The 14,002-nt window shown below is 51.5% G+C and overlaps 5 protein-coding genes across 5 annotated transcripts; 2 read left to right on the top strand and 3 right to left on the bottom strand.

The window, feature by feature from the left end:
- Positions 1-74: 74 nt before the first annotated feature.
- Positions 75-5,565, bottom strand: N7500_003240 (uncharacterized protein; the record flags this gene model as incomplete). Its single annotated transcript, XM_056674386.1, has 7 exons — positions 75-143; positions 213-646; positions 735-3,544; positions 3,600-4,507; positions 4,582-4,899; positions 4,956-5,140; positions 5,205-5,565. 7 exons carry the CDS (start codon positions 5,563-5,565, stop codon positions 75-77), a joined length of 5,085 nt encoding a protein of 1,694 aa, XP_056534911.1.
- A 14-nt stretch (positions 5,566-5,579) lies between these two features.
- N7500_003239 (type I iterative polyketide synthase) lies at positions 5,580-6,931 on the bottom strand (the record flags this gene model as incomplete). The annotated part of the gene is made up of 3 exons (XM_056674385.1): positions 5,580-5,585; positions 5,633-6,277; positions 6,323-6,931. 3 exons carry the CDS (start codon positions 6,929-6,931, stop codon positions 5,580-5,582), a joined length of 1,260 nt encoding a protein of 419 aa, XP_056534910.1.
- Positions 6,932-7,304: 373 nt separating this feature from the next.
- Positions 7,305-10,699, top strand: N7500_003238 (acylglycerophosphoethanolamine acyltransferase; the record flags this gene model as incomplete). Its single annotated transcript, XM_056674384.1, has 4 exons — positions 7,305-7,682; positions 7,744-8,148; positions 8,223-10,235; positions 10,304-10,699. 4 exons carry the CDS (start codon positions 7,305-7,307, stop codon positions 10,697-10,699), a joined length of 3,192 nt encoding a protein of 1,063 aa, XP_056534909.1.
- A 488-nt stretch (positions 10,700-11,187) lies between these two features.
- On the bottom strand, positions 11,188-12,123 carry N7500_003237 (short chain type dehydrogenase; the record flags this gene model as incomplete). Its single annotated transcript, XM_056674383.1, has 2 exons — positions 11,188-11,749; positions 11,813-12,123. The coding sequence occupies 2 exons, from the start codon at positions 12,121-12,123 to the stop codon at positions 11,188-11,190; spliced, it is 873 nt and encodes a 290-aa protein (XP_056534908.1).
- Positions 12,124-13,036: 913 nt separating this feature from the next.
- Positions 13,037-13,915, top strand: N7500_003236 (SDR family oxidoreductase; the record flags this gene model as incomplete). The annotated part of the gene is made up of 1 exon (XM_056674382.1): positions 13,037-13,915. The coding sequence occupies one exon, from the start codon at positions 13,037-13,039 to the stop codon at positions 13,913-13,915; it is 879 nt and encodes a 292-aa protein (XP_056534907.1).
- Positions 13,916-14,002: the final 87 nt, after the last annotated feature.

Below are 14,002 nucleotides of genomic sequence, written 5' to 3'. Positions count from 1 at the left end.
ATGCTGATACCCCTTCTTCACTGGGTATGAATGTCCAATTCCAAAGCCGTCCAATGTTTCAAGTGACTCGAATCTCAACCTTGAAACCTCGCCTTGACAATAGCCGCAAGAGCCTTTTGTAGCTTCTCAGATACATCATGAACCTATGTGAAGTCAGCGAAATTCAGAAAATGCCTTGATCCAGCTAAAGACCTCCGGGTTCTGTGACTCACATTTGCAGGTTTGAAGGGCTCGAAGTGATTACCCGGTATATCGAAAACAAGGAGTTCTTGACCGATAACACTTTGCCAATTGGAGAGCGATTCGATTCTCGCATTCGCATCCTCGAGCCAAGGGTATTTTACACCGCACAGACGTGTGGTGTCAAAACAATCTTGACTGTGTAACATTCCGTACACTCTATCCTCTGGAATAGAGCCACTAGGGCGGTAGTCGGCGAGGAACCGCGCATGGTGGGCAAACTGCTCAGTAATCCTGGGTGATGTAGCATGTACTGGATGCAGAATGTGATCAATAACCGCACTGGGAAGTGGCTCATGATTGAGAGGGGATGGGGAGTCAATCAAAATGATTCCAAGAGTATCGTAGTCTTGAGATTGGAGCTGCTGGGCTACCTCATGGGCCACTACACCTCCGAACGACCATCCTAGTTATCAGGCACAAGTTAGCATGATTATTATATCTAGAGGTCTCAAGGAAAAAAAGAAAACAAACAGAAACAAGGATCGGTATACCTCCAAGGATAATCGGACTGATCGCAGACGCTTTGATGGTCGATGCATATCGGCGGGCCATATCTTTGAGATCTGCTGCCCAATGGGAGGAGCTCTTCAGTGGCGGGTTTGCAACGCCCATGATATTGCAACCTATCTTGTCGAGTCTTCTGTAGCTCTCAATAGTGCCGCTTCCATCATGGAAGAGGACTAACGTGGGAAGTTTTGGAGAGCCAGCCTGAAGCATAGTGAGGACGGGATCTGGTAGATTCTCCTGTGCCCCCTCAAGAGGAGGGAACAGCGATCCCGATGTAGCTGTGGAGGGTGAAAGTTGCCCGTCGGGAGTGGAATACAGTCTAAATGCAAGATCACTGACACTAAGCTCTGCATCGAGATCCTCCCAACAAATACCTTTGCCAAATTCGTGTTCCAGGAACTCCCGGGCTTCAATAGCCATCATGGAATCTAGCCCGAGGTTTGCCAGTGTCATGTCGTGATTGATCTTGTTCTCTGGAATTCCACAGACATCGCTGAATATTTTTACCAGCCTTTCGAGTCCTGCCGACTGAGAAAAGCTATCGCTCAAATACTTTGTTGCTTGTTGTAATTCCGAGTTACTGGATGCATGCCCGGACGATTCCTGACTAGGGAATACCTTGTGTTGCACATCTGGGCTCTGCACACCGACATCATCTTTGATTTGGTCATGGTCTGATGGTGGCAGCATACGCGCAGCCACAAAATCTTGAATTTTCCGAACGCTTGCATGTTCGTCCAATTCTGCAGAGCTCAACGAGAGACCGTTTGCAAACTGGCTGCTCAGGGAGGCACACAGCTCTATCTTCATTAACGAGTCTACCCCAAGAGAAGAAAGTTTGCAATCTTGTGTGATGGAGTGCAATGGCCTGCCGCATGTAGCAGAAACCAACTCCATCACTTTTTGCCGCGCTGTGGCAATAGACATCTCTGCTCGTCGATGACGATCATCGACGGGATTAGGCATCTGACTCGGAGCAGCACTCGGGCTGGCACTGGGGTGACGTTGACTCTGCCGGGAAAGATGATCATGGAGGGTCCTCAGCTTGACTTTTTTAAAGTGCATCCCTTCGACGCAAGCAACAACAATGCCTGCCTCTGTCATGGCAAAAGCCTCTCCAACTAAGGTGCCATCCTGACCGTCCAGCAAGCTGCAATATAAAGAATACCGCTGGGATTGATCCAGATCCTGGTAAAGGATGCGAACATTCTCCACTCGCACACAGATGCAGACATCAGAAAGTGGGATGTGGCTGTTGGCGACGAAGCCTGCGGCATGCAGTAGCGTATCAACAAAGACCGGAGAGAGCACTCCGCGGGCCTTGATAGATTCCCCTGGCACCTTGAACGCCCCGAATGCCTCCAAAGCATCCTCGGCGACGGTGAGCCGTTCCAAGGAATGGTACTCTGGCGAATATTGTACAACGCGAGAGAAGATCACGTTGTAGATAGCCTTTGTATGGAAGACATTCTTGACGGTATGGCTTCCCTGTAGGTGATGCATTTGCCGCTTCATGTAAGCAGCTTTGCGAGTCAGATACCTCCGAGTCTCAGACAGAGGGACGGGTAACAGTAATCCAGAGCAGTGCTTGACGTCGGCTTTAGGCAGCGACTTATCACCTGAGGCAACCTCAAAATGCCATTCAGTTCCCACTCGTTTTACAGACAGATAAACTGCCGTTCCTCCATCCTTCGTCTGATAAAGAAGGGGTCGTTCGAAGGAGAGATCCTTGACAACAAGCATCTCATTCTCCCCAACCAATGAATCCGTAACACCGGCTTCCAGTGCCATTTCGTGATAAACAGATGCAGGGCACAAGAAATTGGCCGCGACCGCATGACCGAGCAAATAGCTCGAGAGGACTTCCATTTTAGACATGTAAATAGTTGGGCTATCTGCCGACTCTTCCTGGACCTTGTCCGTGAGAAGCAGAAGTGACCGAGGCTTCTCCAGGGTGGCTGAAGGGATTTGCTGCTCGTGGCTACAAGTCATTTCTTGGAATGGAATATGGATAGTGCTATATTGAAGCGGATACTCAGGACAGTCCATGATTCGGGCGTTAGTACCGCTGAAAACCTGGCGCCAGTTGACTGGTTCGTTCTGCAAGCCTAAGGTCTGTAGAGATGCGCACAGCGTCTCCCAGGGATCTTGGTCTTTCTTCAGAGAGGGCAAGAACAGACTGCGGTCAGAGGTGACTCCTTTTCGAATCATTGGGAGGGTAATTGGAGCAGCACCAATGTCAATAAAAGCCGTATGGCGCTTGCCATCCTGGAGATCCAAAGAGGACAAAAGAGCCGCGAATTGGACCACATGACGCGTCTGCTTGGGGATATATTCACTGGTAAGATCTTCGGAAGTTAGTAAACGGCCGTGATATGACGACCCGATTGGGTACTTGGGCTCTGAAAACTGCAAACCCCTGCAAAACCTTTCCAGTGGCTCGATGATAGGGTCTAATGCCGGGGAATGAAAGCCCAGCGACACATTAAGCTCCGTGCAGCGAGTACCTTGTGCACTTAACAGGTCCGACAGTGTACGGATCTCATCTCGAGGGCCAGAAACGACTGAATCATGTGCAGTGTTTTCGCAGGAAAGAGTGATATGTGACAGCCCTGGGCCTTGTGACTTGAGAACATCTGTCAGGTCCGAGGCCGACTTCTGACACGCCAACATGGTTGTTTCGTCGACCTGACAATTGTCCGCCATTAACTGCGCTCGGTGTGAAACAAGCCATAGTGCGTCCTTTAAGGAAAGGACACCACTGATAGCCATTGCGACGTACTCTCCCAAGCTACTGACTCGTGAGTGATTCCATACCTTACATAGTGGTCAGAGCGGGATACTCGTACCTGTGGCCAATGAGCAACTCTGGCTGCACACCCCAGGACAACCATAGATACGCCAGCGCATATTCGACGACAAAGCAAGCAACTTGGGACAAGACAAGATGTTCTTTTCCTGGCCGAGGAACCTGTGTACCACGTATGATTGGCATGATCTCAGGATAGTCGAGATTCTGGAGTATAAGATCACACTGCTGGACGGTTTGCTGAAATACGGGCGATGTTGACAGAAGTACCTTGCCCATGCCCACGTAGAAGCTGCCCTGGCCGGAAAAGACGAAAATGACCCGAGGTTTCAGGTTGGATTTGCAGCATGTCACCCCGGGAGGGTTTGCTAGTTGTTCCAGCAAATGGCTGGTACTCTTACAAACCAGTGAAACTCGATAGTCATATACTTGCCTTCGGGCTGTGAGGGTATAGCATAGATTTCGGATTGTAATGTTCGACCCAGAAAGAAGCATCTCACGCAGAGCATGGAGAATCAGCTGAAGAGCGCCCTCGGTCTTGGCTGAGACGATCAAGTTATATGCCGTCCGCGACGGCAACTTCACGGCCAGAGGGCTCGAATATTCTTCCAAGATGAGGGCGGCATTGGATCCTGCAGCACCGAAGTTATTCAACAAGGCCCGTCGTACCTCACCATCTTGCCCTGTGGGCCAATCCTGGCCAACAGTAGTGATCCGGATGTTATTCGATGCCAATGCCGTCAACTTTGGATTGAGATATTTCAGTCCCACTTGAGCTGGAATTCGCTTCTTCTGCAACATCAGCAGAAGTTTTGCCAGGCCAGCCGCACCGGACGCTGCCTCTGCGTGTCCAATATTGGCTTTTACAGATGTCAGGAAAACTGGGCGTGATGCAGTAGTACTTCCAAAGACCCGTTGAATACTTGACGCCTCTGTTGCATCTCCAGCCTACCGATACGGTGTCAGCATCCATACCCCCTGAGCTGAAAATATCCCCTTGCCTGAGTCCTGAATGAACATACCTGGGTTCCCGTGCCATGGGCCTCTACCACATTTACTGATCTCGCGTCAAGCTTGGTTTTTCGCAACAATTTCTGCATCAGCCTTTCTTGGGTGTCCACATGGGGATGCGTGATTGAATGGGCATTTCCACTCTGGTTCAGCTCAACGCCTCTGATCACTCCGTGAATGCGGTCATTCTCATGAACGGCGTCTGCAAGTCGTTTTATCACAAAAAGCCCACACCCTTCAGCACGGCAGTATCCATCGGCGGTGGCATCGAATGGCTTACACTGGCCAGTAGGGCTGAGAAAATGGGCGCGAGAGAGTTTCATATACATCTATATTGCACAGTCAGCAAATGATCCGCAATCCAACAGTCCAGATAATGGCTCACATCTGGGCTGGTGATGGCGTTCACCCCACCCACAAGGGCTGCTGAGCAGTCCCCATTCGCTAGGGCTCGACAGGCCAGCGCGATGGACACCAGAGACGATGAGCATGCGGTATCGCTGACCAGAGAAGGACCACTCCAGCCAAAGGCATAGGATATCTTACCGCTGAGGAATGCCCGTAGGGTGCCTACAGGAGCACATCATCAGTCGGGACCAGAACTAGAAATGGATACATGATAGGATGAACTAACCTGTGGAGGAGTAGACATCGATATCGTTCATGAGATTTTGGACATAGTCATCCGTTGCAACTCCAATATAGCAACCCATGGTGTCAGTCTGGAAAGAAGGAGTGGCATTCGGGGTGTATCCGGCATCATCCAGTGCTCGCAGCGCTCCCTGTAAGAGAAGCTTTTGCTGAGGATCCATGGATTTTGCCTCCCGGGGAGATATATTGAAAAATTGATGGTCAAATGCATGAGGGTCTGACAAGAAATTTCCATGCCGCGTCGGCATATGTCGAGAATTGCCAGCCTGATTCCCATCCCCAGAAGGGGAATATTGCTCAACCTTGAACCGGGTGGTGGGGATCTGAGCCTTTTCATCAGCCATTATCACGACAATTATTACGACTAGAGGTGAAAAAGAAGTGAAAGGAAGTAGAAAGGAGCCCACATACCTCCTCCACTGAGTTCAGGCCGCTTTCGAGCGTGTTCCAGAATTCCTCCTTGGTTGCACCGAGGGGGAAATTAACAGACATACCAACCACAGCAAACCCGTCTTGCTTCTCCGTCCGGATTCTATTACAACCAGAACCTGTCATATTTAGAACAGTCGTCCTCGGGAGTGTCAAGTCTTTTGACAGGTTGTGGATGATTCCATGCGCGCCGGGGCCCACGGTCATAATCTCCCGGTCATGGCCAGCGTCTGTCATCAATTGGGACAGATTTATCCACGTCGTGTATAAGTCATCTCTTTCAACGAGGATGCTGTCCAAAGTGATATGCAGTAAGGATGTATTTAAGCTTGTTTCAAAGTCGATAAATTTGACCAGCTGTGGCGACCAGATCGGAAAAGCGAGATCGTCAACAGACGGAAAGGATATTTCCCGCCGTTCGACATCAAGCAGAACCTTGTCTCGGGCAATATATCCCAGATCCCCTCCATGGTAGAGGGCATGAACATGGATAGGGTCGCAGATGGCACGTCCCGTCAGACACTGGGCACGAAATCGGTCTAGTATGCCCCAAGGGCCCACCACAGTGATTGCGGATCTACCAAATCGATTGGAAAGGCGGATTTCGTTGCTGGGTGTGGCTGTTCCCTATATTGGCCCGTGTTAGAAGTGAGCATCTTGCTATTTCCCCACTGGCATTCGCTTTGAACTTGCCTGGCTGATATTGAATGAAGTCAAAAGGCTTGAGAGCTCGCTTTGCTCCAGCCCAAGCACGGACAGTCCCCAAGCCCCTTCCGTGTTTGATATACTTCTACTGAGCTCGCCGGCTCGGTATCCTATCCAATATACCAGGCGAATTGCCTGTCTGCTGTGTTCAATGTATTCACTGATTGATCGACTGGAGGCTAGAACCAGCGCAGGCAATACCCCAGAGCAAAAGCCGATCACCCCCAAGGGAGGAGACTGGATGTGGTCTAGGCTCGGGCTTTGCTGCAGATAGGTGGCCAGCTGTTGGAGGCAAAGTGCAACGCCTTGGACGATCGGGTTATGCCAATGTTTCTGGGGAATGCTGATCAAGAGATCGGGTGACTGGAAATCATCTAAGTTGGCCCACGAAGGCCCAGTGTTATGGTTCTTTGTGGCTTCTATCTCACCAAGAAACGCCGCATGGCAAGCTTTAAACAGCGATTCGACGGACGAGGACTGCTGAATCGACTGGTTCAACTCAGCGGAGGTCTTGGAAGAGAAAATGGCTCTACTTCCTTGTCCTCCGAAGAAGAGAATGCGCTGAGATGCAGCCATGCCTGGGATTGGCAAGATGTTCGTTGTCACTGTCATTTAATACTAACACAGGAGTATGTCAGGCTATGATGCACTGTAACCACGAACTATGAAGGGCATACTTAGCCTTGGTATAGTTATGGACCTGCGTACTGACTAAGCAGAGCTCGCCGGCCCCGGCATCTGGGGGGTTACCCTAGGTGCCTGTGGTAGATTCTACCACATGCAGGCGCCATAGCTGACAATGGGCACTTTCAAAGGCTGGACCGTACGCAGGTCCCATGCACATCTCCAGCATACGTGAGGAAAGCGGAAATCGCTTCAATATAAGCTCCAAGTCCTGGATTTCAGTGCATTGCGTTGAATCCGAACAATTTGTGGACCTGATATCAAGATGCTAATCCAGTCTGAGAACCCACCGTTTCGAAGGCCTATATTGGACCTGTCAATTGCAACATTGAATGAAGAATGCGATGACGCATCCAATGAGGCGTCAGGTATATGCTCTCTACCGGAATTAATTGACTTCAACGCTACTCACAATCCTCATCACCTGTTCTGCCTGCAAGAGGAACGTGAGAACGGGGAACATAGCAATCTCACACCACTCACCTTCCTCGGCGTCCAAAAGGCAATATATGCCGCTGCTGCTTCCCTGCGGAAGATCACGAGTCCTTCACTCAAGACTTCCCAGCAACCTGTCGCCCTGCTCCTAGAAAGCGATGTGACTCTCTTTATGTACATGTCGGCTCTACTTTACATGGACATACCGGTGAGTAGCCACGAATGCACACCGATCATTGGCCGGTCCAGAAGTACTCAATGTTCCATAGGTCCTGCTCTTGTCCATACGATTGAGCCCTGTGGCAACGGCTCACCTGCTGCAAGAGACATCTGCTCGGGCCCTGATTGTCTCGCACCGAACCAGCCACGCAGGAAACCAGGCACTCGACCTTCTGCCTACTGCGGGCCCCCGGTTGCCCCTCATCTCCGCAATATCGTACAAGAACCTCATTACCTCAGGCGAGGAGGTTGCTGTCCCGCCCACCACCTCCAGAACCGGTTCGTCGCGGGCCCGGGATGAGATGATGGTAATTCTGCATTCTTCTGGAACGACGGGGTTGCCCAAAACCATCCGACTGTCGCAGCGGTATCCCCTGACGTACGCTGCCTGCCATCTTCTGGCGCCGGAGGAGTGTGTGAATCGTGTCAACCTATCCACTCTGCCCCTTTACCATGTGCGTTGAAGCCATCAAGACGTTCAGTCACGAAAACGTGTTGCGCCAGACTGACTCGGCCCGTTCATGTCTAGGGATTTGGTCTTCTCGCCCCATGCCTGAGTCTATCGACGGGCAAGTCATGTTGCTTTCCCTCATCGGCGATCATTCCATCGGCCACGTCGGTGACGGAGCTACTGGAGAGATCCGCGGCTGCCTCCTTGATGACTGTGCCAATCATTCTGGAGGAGATGATAGAGTCCAGCCAGAGTATTGAGATCCTAAAGCCATTAGACTTTGTTGCCGTTGGAGGTGGCGCGATCAAGAGAAATGTGGGTGAGCTTCTGGCCGCCAACGGCGTCAGACTTCTCAATCACTACGGCGCCACAGAGATCGGCCCCATTGCCCCCATCTTTATTCCGTCCGTAGATTATGACTGGAACTATCTCCGAATTCGCACCGACCTTGGCCTGCGCGTCGTCGACCTTGAATTTGACCAGAGTGCAGCAGAAGCCCCGCGTTGCCAACTGATCGGGTTCCCATTGGGCTGGCAGCAGCCCTATAATGTGCCCGATCTCCTGGAGAAAAGGGCGGGTTCCACATTCCTTGAGGTACGGATCTTGGGCCGCAATGATGATCTCATTGTGCTCTCGACTGGTGAGAAAGTGCGACCTGGCAAATTAGAAAACGCCTTACGGGCGACAGATCTCATCCAGACGGCCATCGTGTTCGGGGAACATCGTGAGGAAATCGGGGTCCTTGTGGAACCCAGGCAGGCGATCCCTTCGCAGGACCTTTCACAATTCCTAGCAACTATCTGGTCTTTGGTTGAGGCTCAGAACTGTAACTTGGATCGCCATGCCCGAGTTTCTTCGATGGATATGATCATTGTGAAGCCCGAAGGCAAGCAAATGCCTTTGTCTGATAAGGGCTCAGTAATGCGCAAGGAGGCCTATGAGCGCTTTCAAACGGAGATAGACGCCGTCTATTCCCAACGCACAGGCAACGGAAGTTCGATTACTCTGCTTTCACCAGAGCCAGGAAAACTTGAAGCCGATCTGAGAGTGTTGGTCGAGCGGTGCGTCCACGACCGAATCGCTGGTCGGCCATGGACAAATCAGCATGATTTCTTCGAGCTGGGAATGGACTCTCTGGAAGCGTCCCGTCTAGCGCAGCTTTTGAACCGCGTGCAGGACAAGTCGGCGTTCGCTGTTCTGCGCGACGGCCCCGTCAGGCCAAGTTTTATCTACCAACATCCCAGCGTGGTTGACTTAGCGGCTGCCCTGCAATTGGGAGAATGCGGTGGTGAAAACGTAAATCGAGTGCACGCCATGACCGACCTTGTGAGTCGCTTCTCACCCTCTTCATCAACAACCTCCGACCGTGTGGTCCTGATCACAGGATCAACTGGCAGCCTAGGAGTGCACCTCCTCCAGGAGCTCTGTAGGGACGTTAGCGTGAACCAGGTCATTTGTCTGATGCGACGGGCCCATGGCGATCAGAATGCTGACGACCTTGACGATCTTCGGGCTCGTCAGGAGAGAGCCAACTCCGCCAAGGGAGTGCATCTCACCGACGAGGGATCGGCAAAGATCACCTTTCACGAGGCCCAGCTAGACGACCACACTCTTGGGCTGGACGGCGAAACGTATGCACAACTAACAGGTACAGTTACAGACGTTTTGCACAATGCTTGGCCAGTGAACTTCCAACGCACGCTCCACTCGCTAGAACCGCAAATACAAACTGTCAAAAACCTTATACACTTTTCCATCCAATGCCAACGCGACCGGTCACATCTGACCCCGAGATTGATCTTCATATCTTCTATCGCAGTGGGGGCTCGCTTTCCGTCTACTGTACTCCCTGAGATCCTGATCACGGACCCAACCAGCACGGCGGCACTAGGCTATGCTGAGGCCAAATGGGTCTGTGAACGCATCATCGCTGAAAGTCTGGCTGTATTTCCGGGCCGGCTGCAGCCCTCGATTGTCCGCTTGGGTCAAATCACGGGGGCGACTGAGGGCGCACGGTGGAATCAGAATGAACACATCCCGGCGATTCTCAAGGCATCGCAGATCGTAGGTGCAATGCCAGAGATAAATGGGGTAGGTTGCAATTTGCACCGCTTGATCTCACATTGTTGCTGTTGTTAACTCGCATCTCACAAAAATAGACCTACTCCTGGATCCCAGTCGATATCGCTGCCAAGGCCATCCGCGATATCCTCACTACCTTGCAACCAACGAATCTGGTGTATCACGTTGAAAATCCAGTGAGACAGCCCTGGAAGGCCCTGCTAACTGTCCTCGCCCGCCAGCTCAACTTGTCTTCTCTGGTGACAATCCCTCTAGACCTGTGGCTGCGCAAGGTTGAGTCACAGAACAACTTATTGTCCGAGTTGGAAGATTTCCTGCGGGGGGAGTTTCTGCGACTGGCCGGAGGGCGTCTCATTTTGGATACTACGCAGGCACGAAAGGTCTCCTACACACTTCGTACGTGTAACGGAGTTACTCCAGATCTTGTCTGCAAGTACATTGAAGTGTGGCAGAAGGAGGGCTTTCTCCATTGAAACGATGAGAAGATGAGCGGTTGGGTATATCTGGTGACGCGCCATGTAGTTGACATATCGATTTGTCTGGGGCGAGTCTAAGGGGAATGCCGCTAATCCCTCGAATTAAAGAGGCACCTCTTTTGTTAGTGGGATGACCGGGCTTTTGGACTGTCTTCTCTTTGTTTATTTACTCCGTGCTGACAACACGGAGTACAACCTTCATTTGAATGCGCATGATCAAGCATGCGTCACCGCCTTCGTATAACGGATTCTGCCAACTTTGTGCCATTTTTGTGCCAATTCTACTTTCACGGCATATCTTTCGCCTGTCAATTTCCCCCTTGGTCTCTTGCTCACTTATCCCATTGCTTCTCTAGCTTCAATCTTTGTTGTATAATAGCAAATCAGATTTCCATTCTATCTGGCTGCTCGTTACTCCGTAAATATCATGTAATAAACATGTGCCTGTGATAGCTGGCAAGACAGCACTGTCTCTATTCCCCTCATCATACCTCACCATCCACATCCGTTACGCTGGTCCAAGCGTGTACCGCCTGCATCTGGCTAGCACGAGACTCATGTGCTTGCAACTCTGCTGCCGGGACGTCCGGTCCAACAGGTAAAAGCCAAGGGAGCGTGCCGTCACCGCGGGCCACAGCATCAACAATCACCCGGGCGCCCTTGACCGGATCGCCCTGCTGCGAACCATCAAAGGAATCGAAAGCGGCGCGAATTGGATTCAACACAGGGTCATAATCGCTGATATGGCCGGCGACTTTGCGGCGATGCCCGGCCGAGAGAAACGGGGTGCGGAAGTGACCCAGCTGCACCAGGGAGACATGAATCCCTAGGGGATCAACCTCCTTCTGCAAGGCCTCGACTGCCATTGAGAGAGCGGCCTTGGAGGCGCAGAAGATACCGGCGTTAGCTGCGCCTTGGAGACTGCCAATACCGGACACGTGGGCAATTGTGCCTTTGTGGGCAGATCTCATTGAGGGGAGGATAGCGCGGGTCAGGCGTAGTGGTCCGAAGACATGGGTTTCGAAAATATGTTGCGTCTCTTCATCACTGGCCGAAGGGAGTAATCAGTCGCGGATACAGGGGGGAAATTGTGAGAAGAATTATCAGTACCTGGCCTCTTCGACTGCCCCTTCCAAGAGATACCCGGCCACGTTGATGATGGCGTCGATAAACCCGTGTTGCAGGATCAACGGGGCGAGAGCTTCTTGAATCACAGCAGAAGAACTAGTCAAATCTAACTCTAGGATCTGGCAGCCAGCTGTGGCCACCGTCTGTAGCCTGGATTTATCCCTTCCCGCTGCGATGACAGTGGCATGCGACTGAGCCTGCATGGCGATTTCCTGACCGATTCCCGACGATGCCCCGATGACTAACCACACAGGACGTCGACCTGCACAGGATTTGGGGATATCATGAGCCATCTTCTTGTTTCCTTTCGCCTTTGATTGTGAATGGTCAGTGGTCACAAATCACGATATGGCGGGAATGGGAAGACCAGGTGGAAGTTTCGTTGGAGCATTTGAAGGGGGAATGATCTCAAAATGAAAGAAGTAACAGGAACTGTGGTCCAAGTATCCATGAATGTATATATTTACGCAGGCCCAAGAACTGGTGTGTAGTCGATTCAATGGGGGGGTTTCAGCGGGAGACCATCTACTGACAAAAGTGACTGAACACATGAAAACCTTGGAAGTTATGTATATACCATTTGCATATGCACTATTAAGTAGAGGCATTAACGGAATGCCCTCACCGTTTGAAACCCCTTTAGAATGGGGATCCATGGATCCCAGTTGTTCTCGGTGTCCAAAAGGTGTCCACCATTGCCTGATGTTCAAGACATTTAGGTATACCAACCGGGTGACTCATTGAGCAAGCCCTTAAGCAGCGGTGTGGAGGCTAACAGGTAATGAAGGCTACTCGCATCACCCTCGGCCCTACAGTATCTGCGATGTTTATCTCCGTCTTTTTAGGATCCATGAATATCACATTTCTTTGTTTAAGGATATTGATGCATCATGATCCCCAATGTCTGATCTGATTCGTCAGTTTGGATACTAGCCTTTACACTGTCCATACAATCCTTTCGCTAACCAATAAGCACCCGTTTAGTATATAGGATTTGGTCCACTTTGCTAGGCAGTTCCGACAGGGATGCTTTAGTGGATTTACAGTTGAGCTATTTCAGCCGAAAACCCCTCATTTACGCAGGTCCCATCATATGTGACATCAGACTATACATCCAGGACTAAATGGCTTAAATGAACGTCCTCGCCTACCGGTTCTTGAACATCCTAATCTCAATTTCTTTGGGAACACATCCATTTATCCACCATGTCTTCTACCTCCCGGATCTGGCTCATCACTGGCACCTCGTCTGGATTTGGCCTGGAGTTGGCTAAAGTGGCCGCCAAGAGCGGAGATCGTGTATTGGCCGCCACTCGGAGTCCGCATAAATTAGCCGAGCTCGAGTCAGCCAATCCCAACATCAAGGCTGTCTACTTAGACCACAACGAGCCCCCAGCCCAGATACAAGAAGCAGTCAAAACCATCCTGGCTGTCTATGGAACGGTCGACATTGTCGTCAACAATGCCGCCTACGTGCACACAGGAATGCTGGAAGAGGCTACAGCAGAAGAGACTCAGCGTCAATTCCAAGCCAATACATTTGGCCCCCTGAACCTCTACCGCGCCTTGCTGCCCCACCTCCGTGCTAAGGGGTCAGGCACTCTGGTTACAATCGGCTCTATGGCCGCCTGGTACCCCATGGCCGGCTGCAATCTCTACAACGCCTCCAAGGCTGCTCTGCGCTGGCTCGGACTTGGACTCGGGGGTGAAATCTCCCAATTCGGGATCCGCCACTGTTTAGTTGAACCGGGCTTCTTCCGTACCGAGTTGCTGAACCCTAAAGCCAATATTACCCCGACCGAAAAGACCTCGCGCCTATCGGCCTACAAGGAGGCTAACGACACAACCGACGCCAACTTTGCCGCCTTTAACGGCGCCCAACTGGGTAACCCCGTCAAGGGCGCGCAGGTTATCTACGACGTCACTACCTCCACGGGAGTCGCGGAGGGGAGATCCCTACCTGCTTTCTTGCCTTTGGGCAGTGATGCCAGCGAGGCGATTGGCAAGGCCGCATCTGAGACCTTGGCGGCGATTGAGGAATGGCGGGAGATTAGTGCCTTGACGGACTTTCCCAAGGGTTCGTAATTGAGTACTGCGTTTTATGGGTATTCTGGGGGAATGTACCCATCTATGCTGTCCGGGATAACCCACAAAAGCTTGCCCAAGGTTGTG

The sequence above is a fragment of the Penicillium coprophilum genome (genome assembly GCF_028826855.1).
Source record: "Penicillium coprophilum strain IBT 35676 chromosome Unknown utg000002l_segment0_segment1, whole genome shotgun sequence".
Taxonomy (NCBI): Eukaryota; Fungi; Ascomycota; class Eurotiomycetes; order Eurotiales; family Aspergillaceae; genus Penicillium; species Penicillium coprophilum.
Note: the sequence above shows the minus strand (reverse complement) of the source record. Positions and strands in the feature narration are given on the sequence as shown.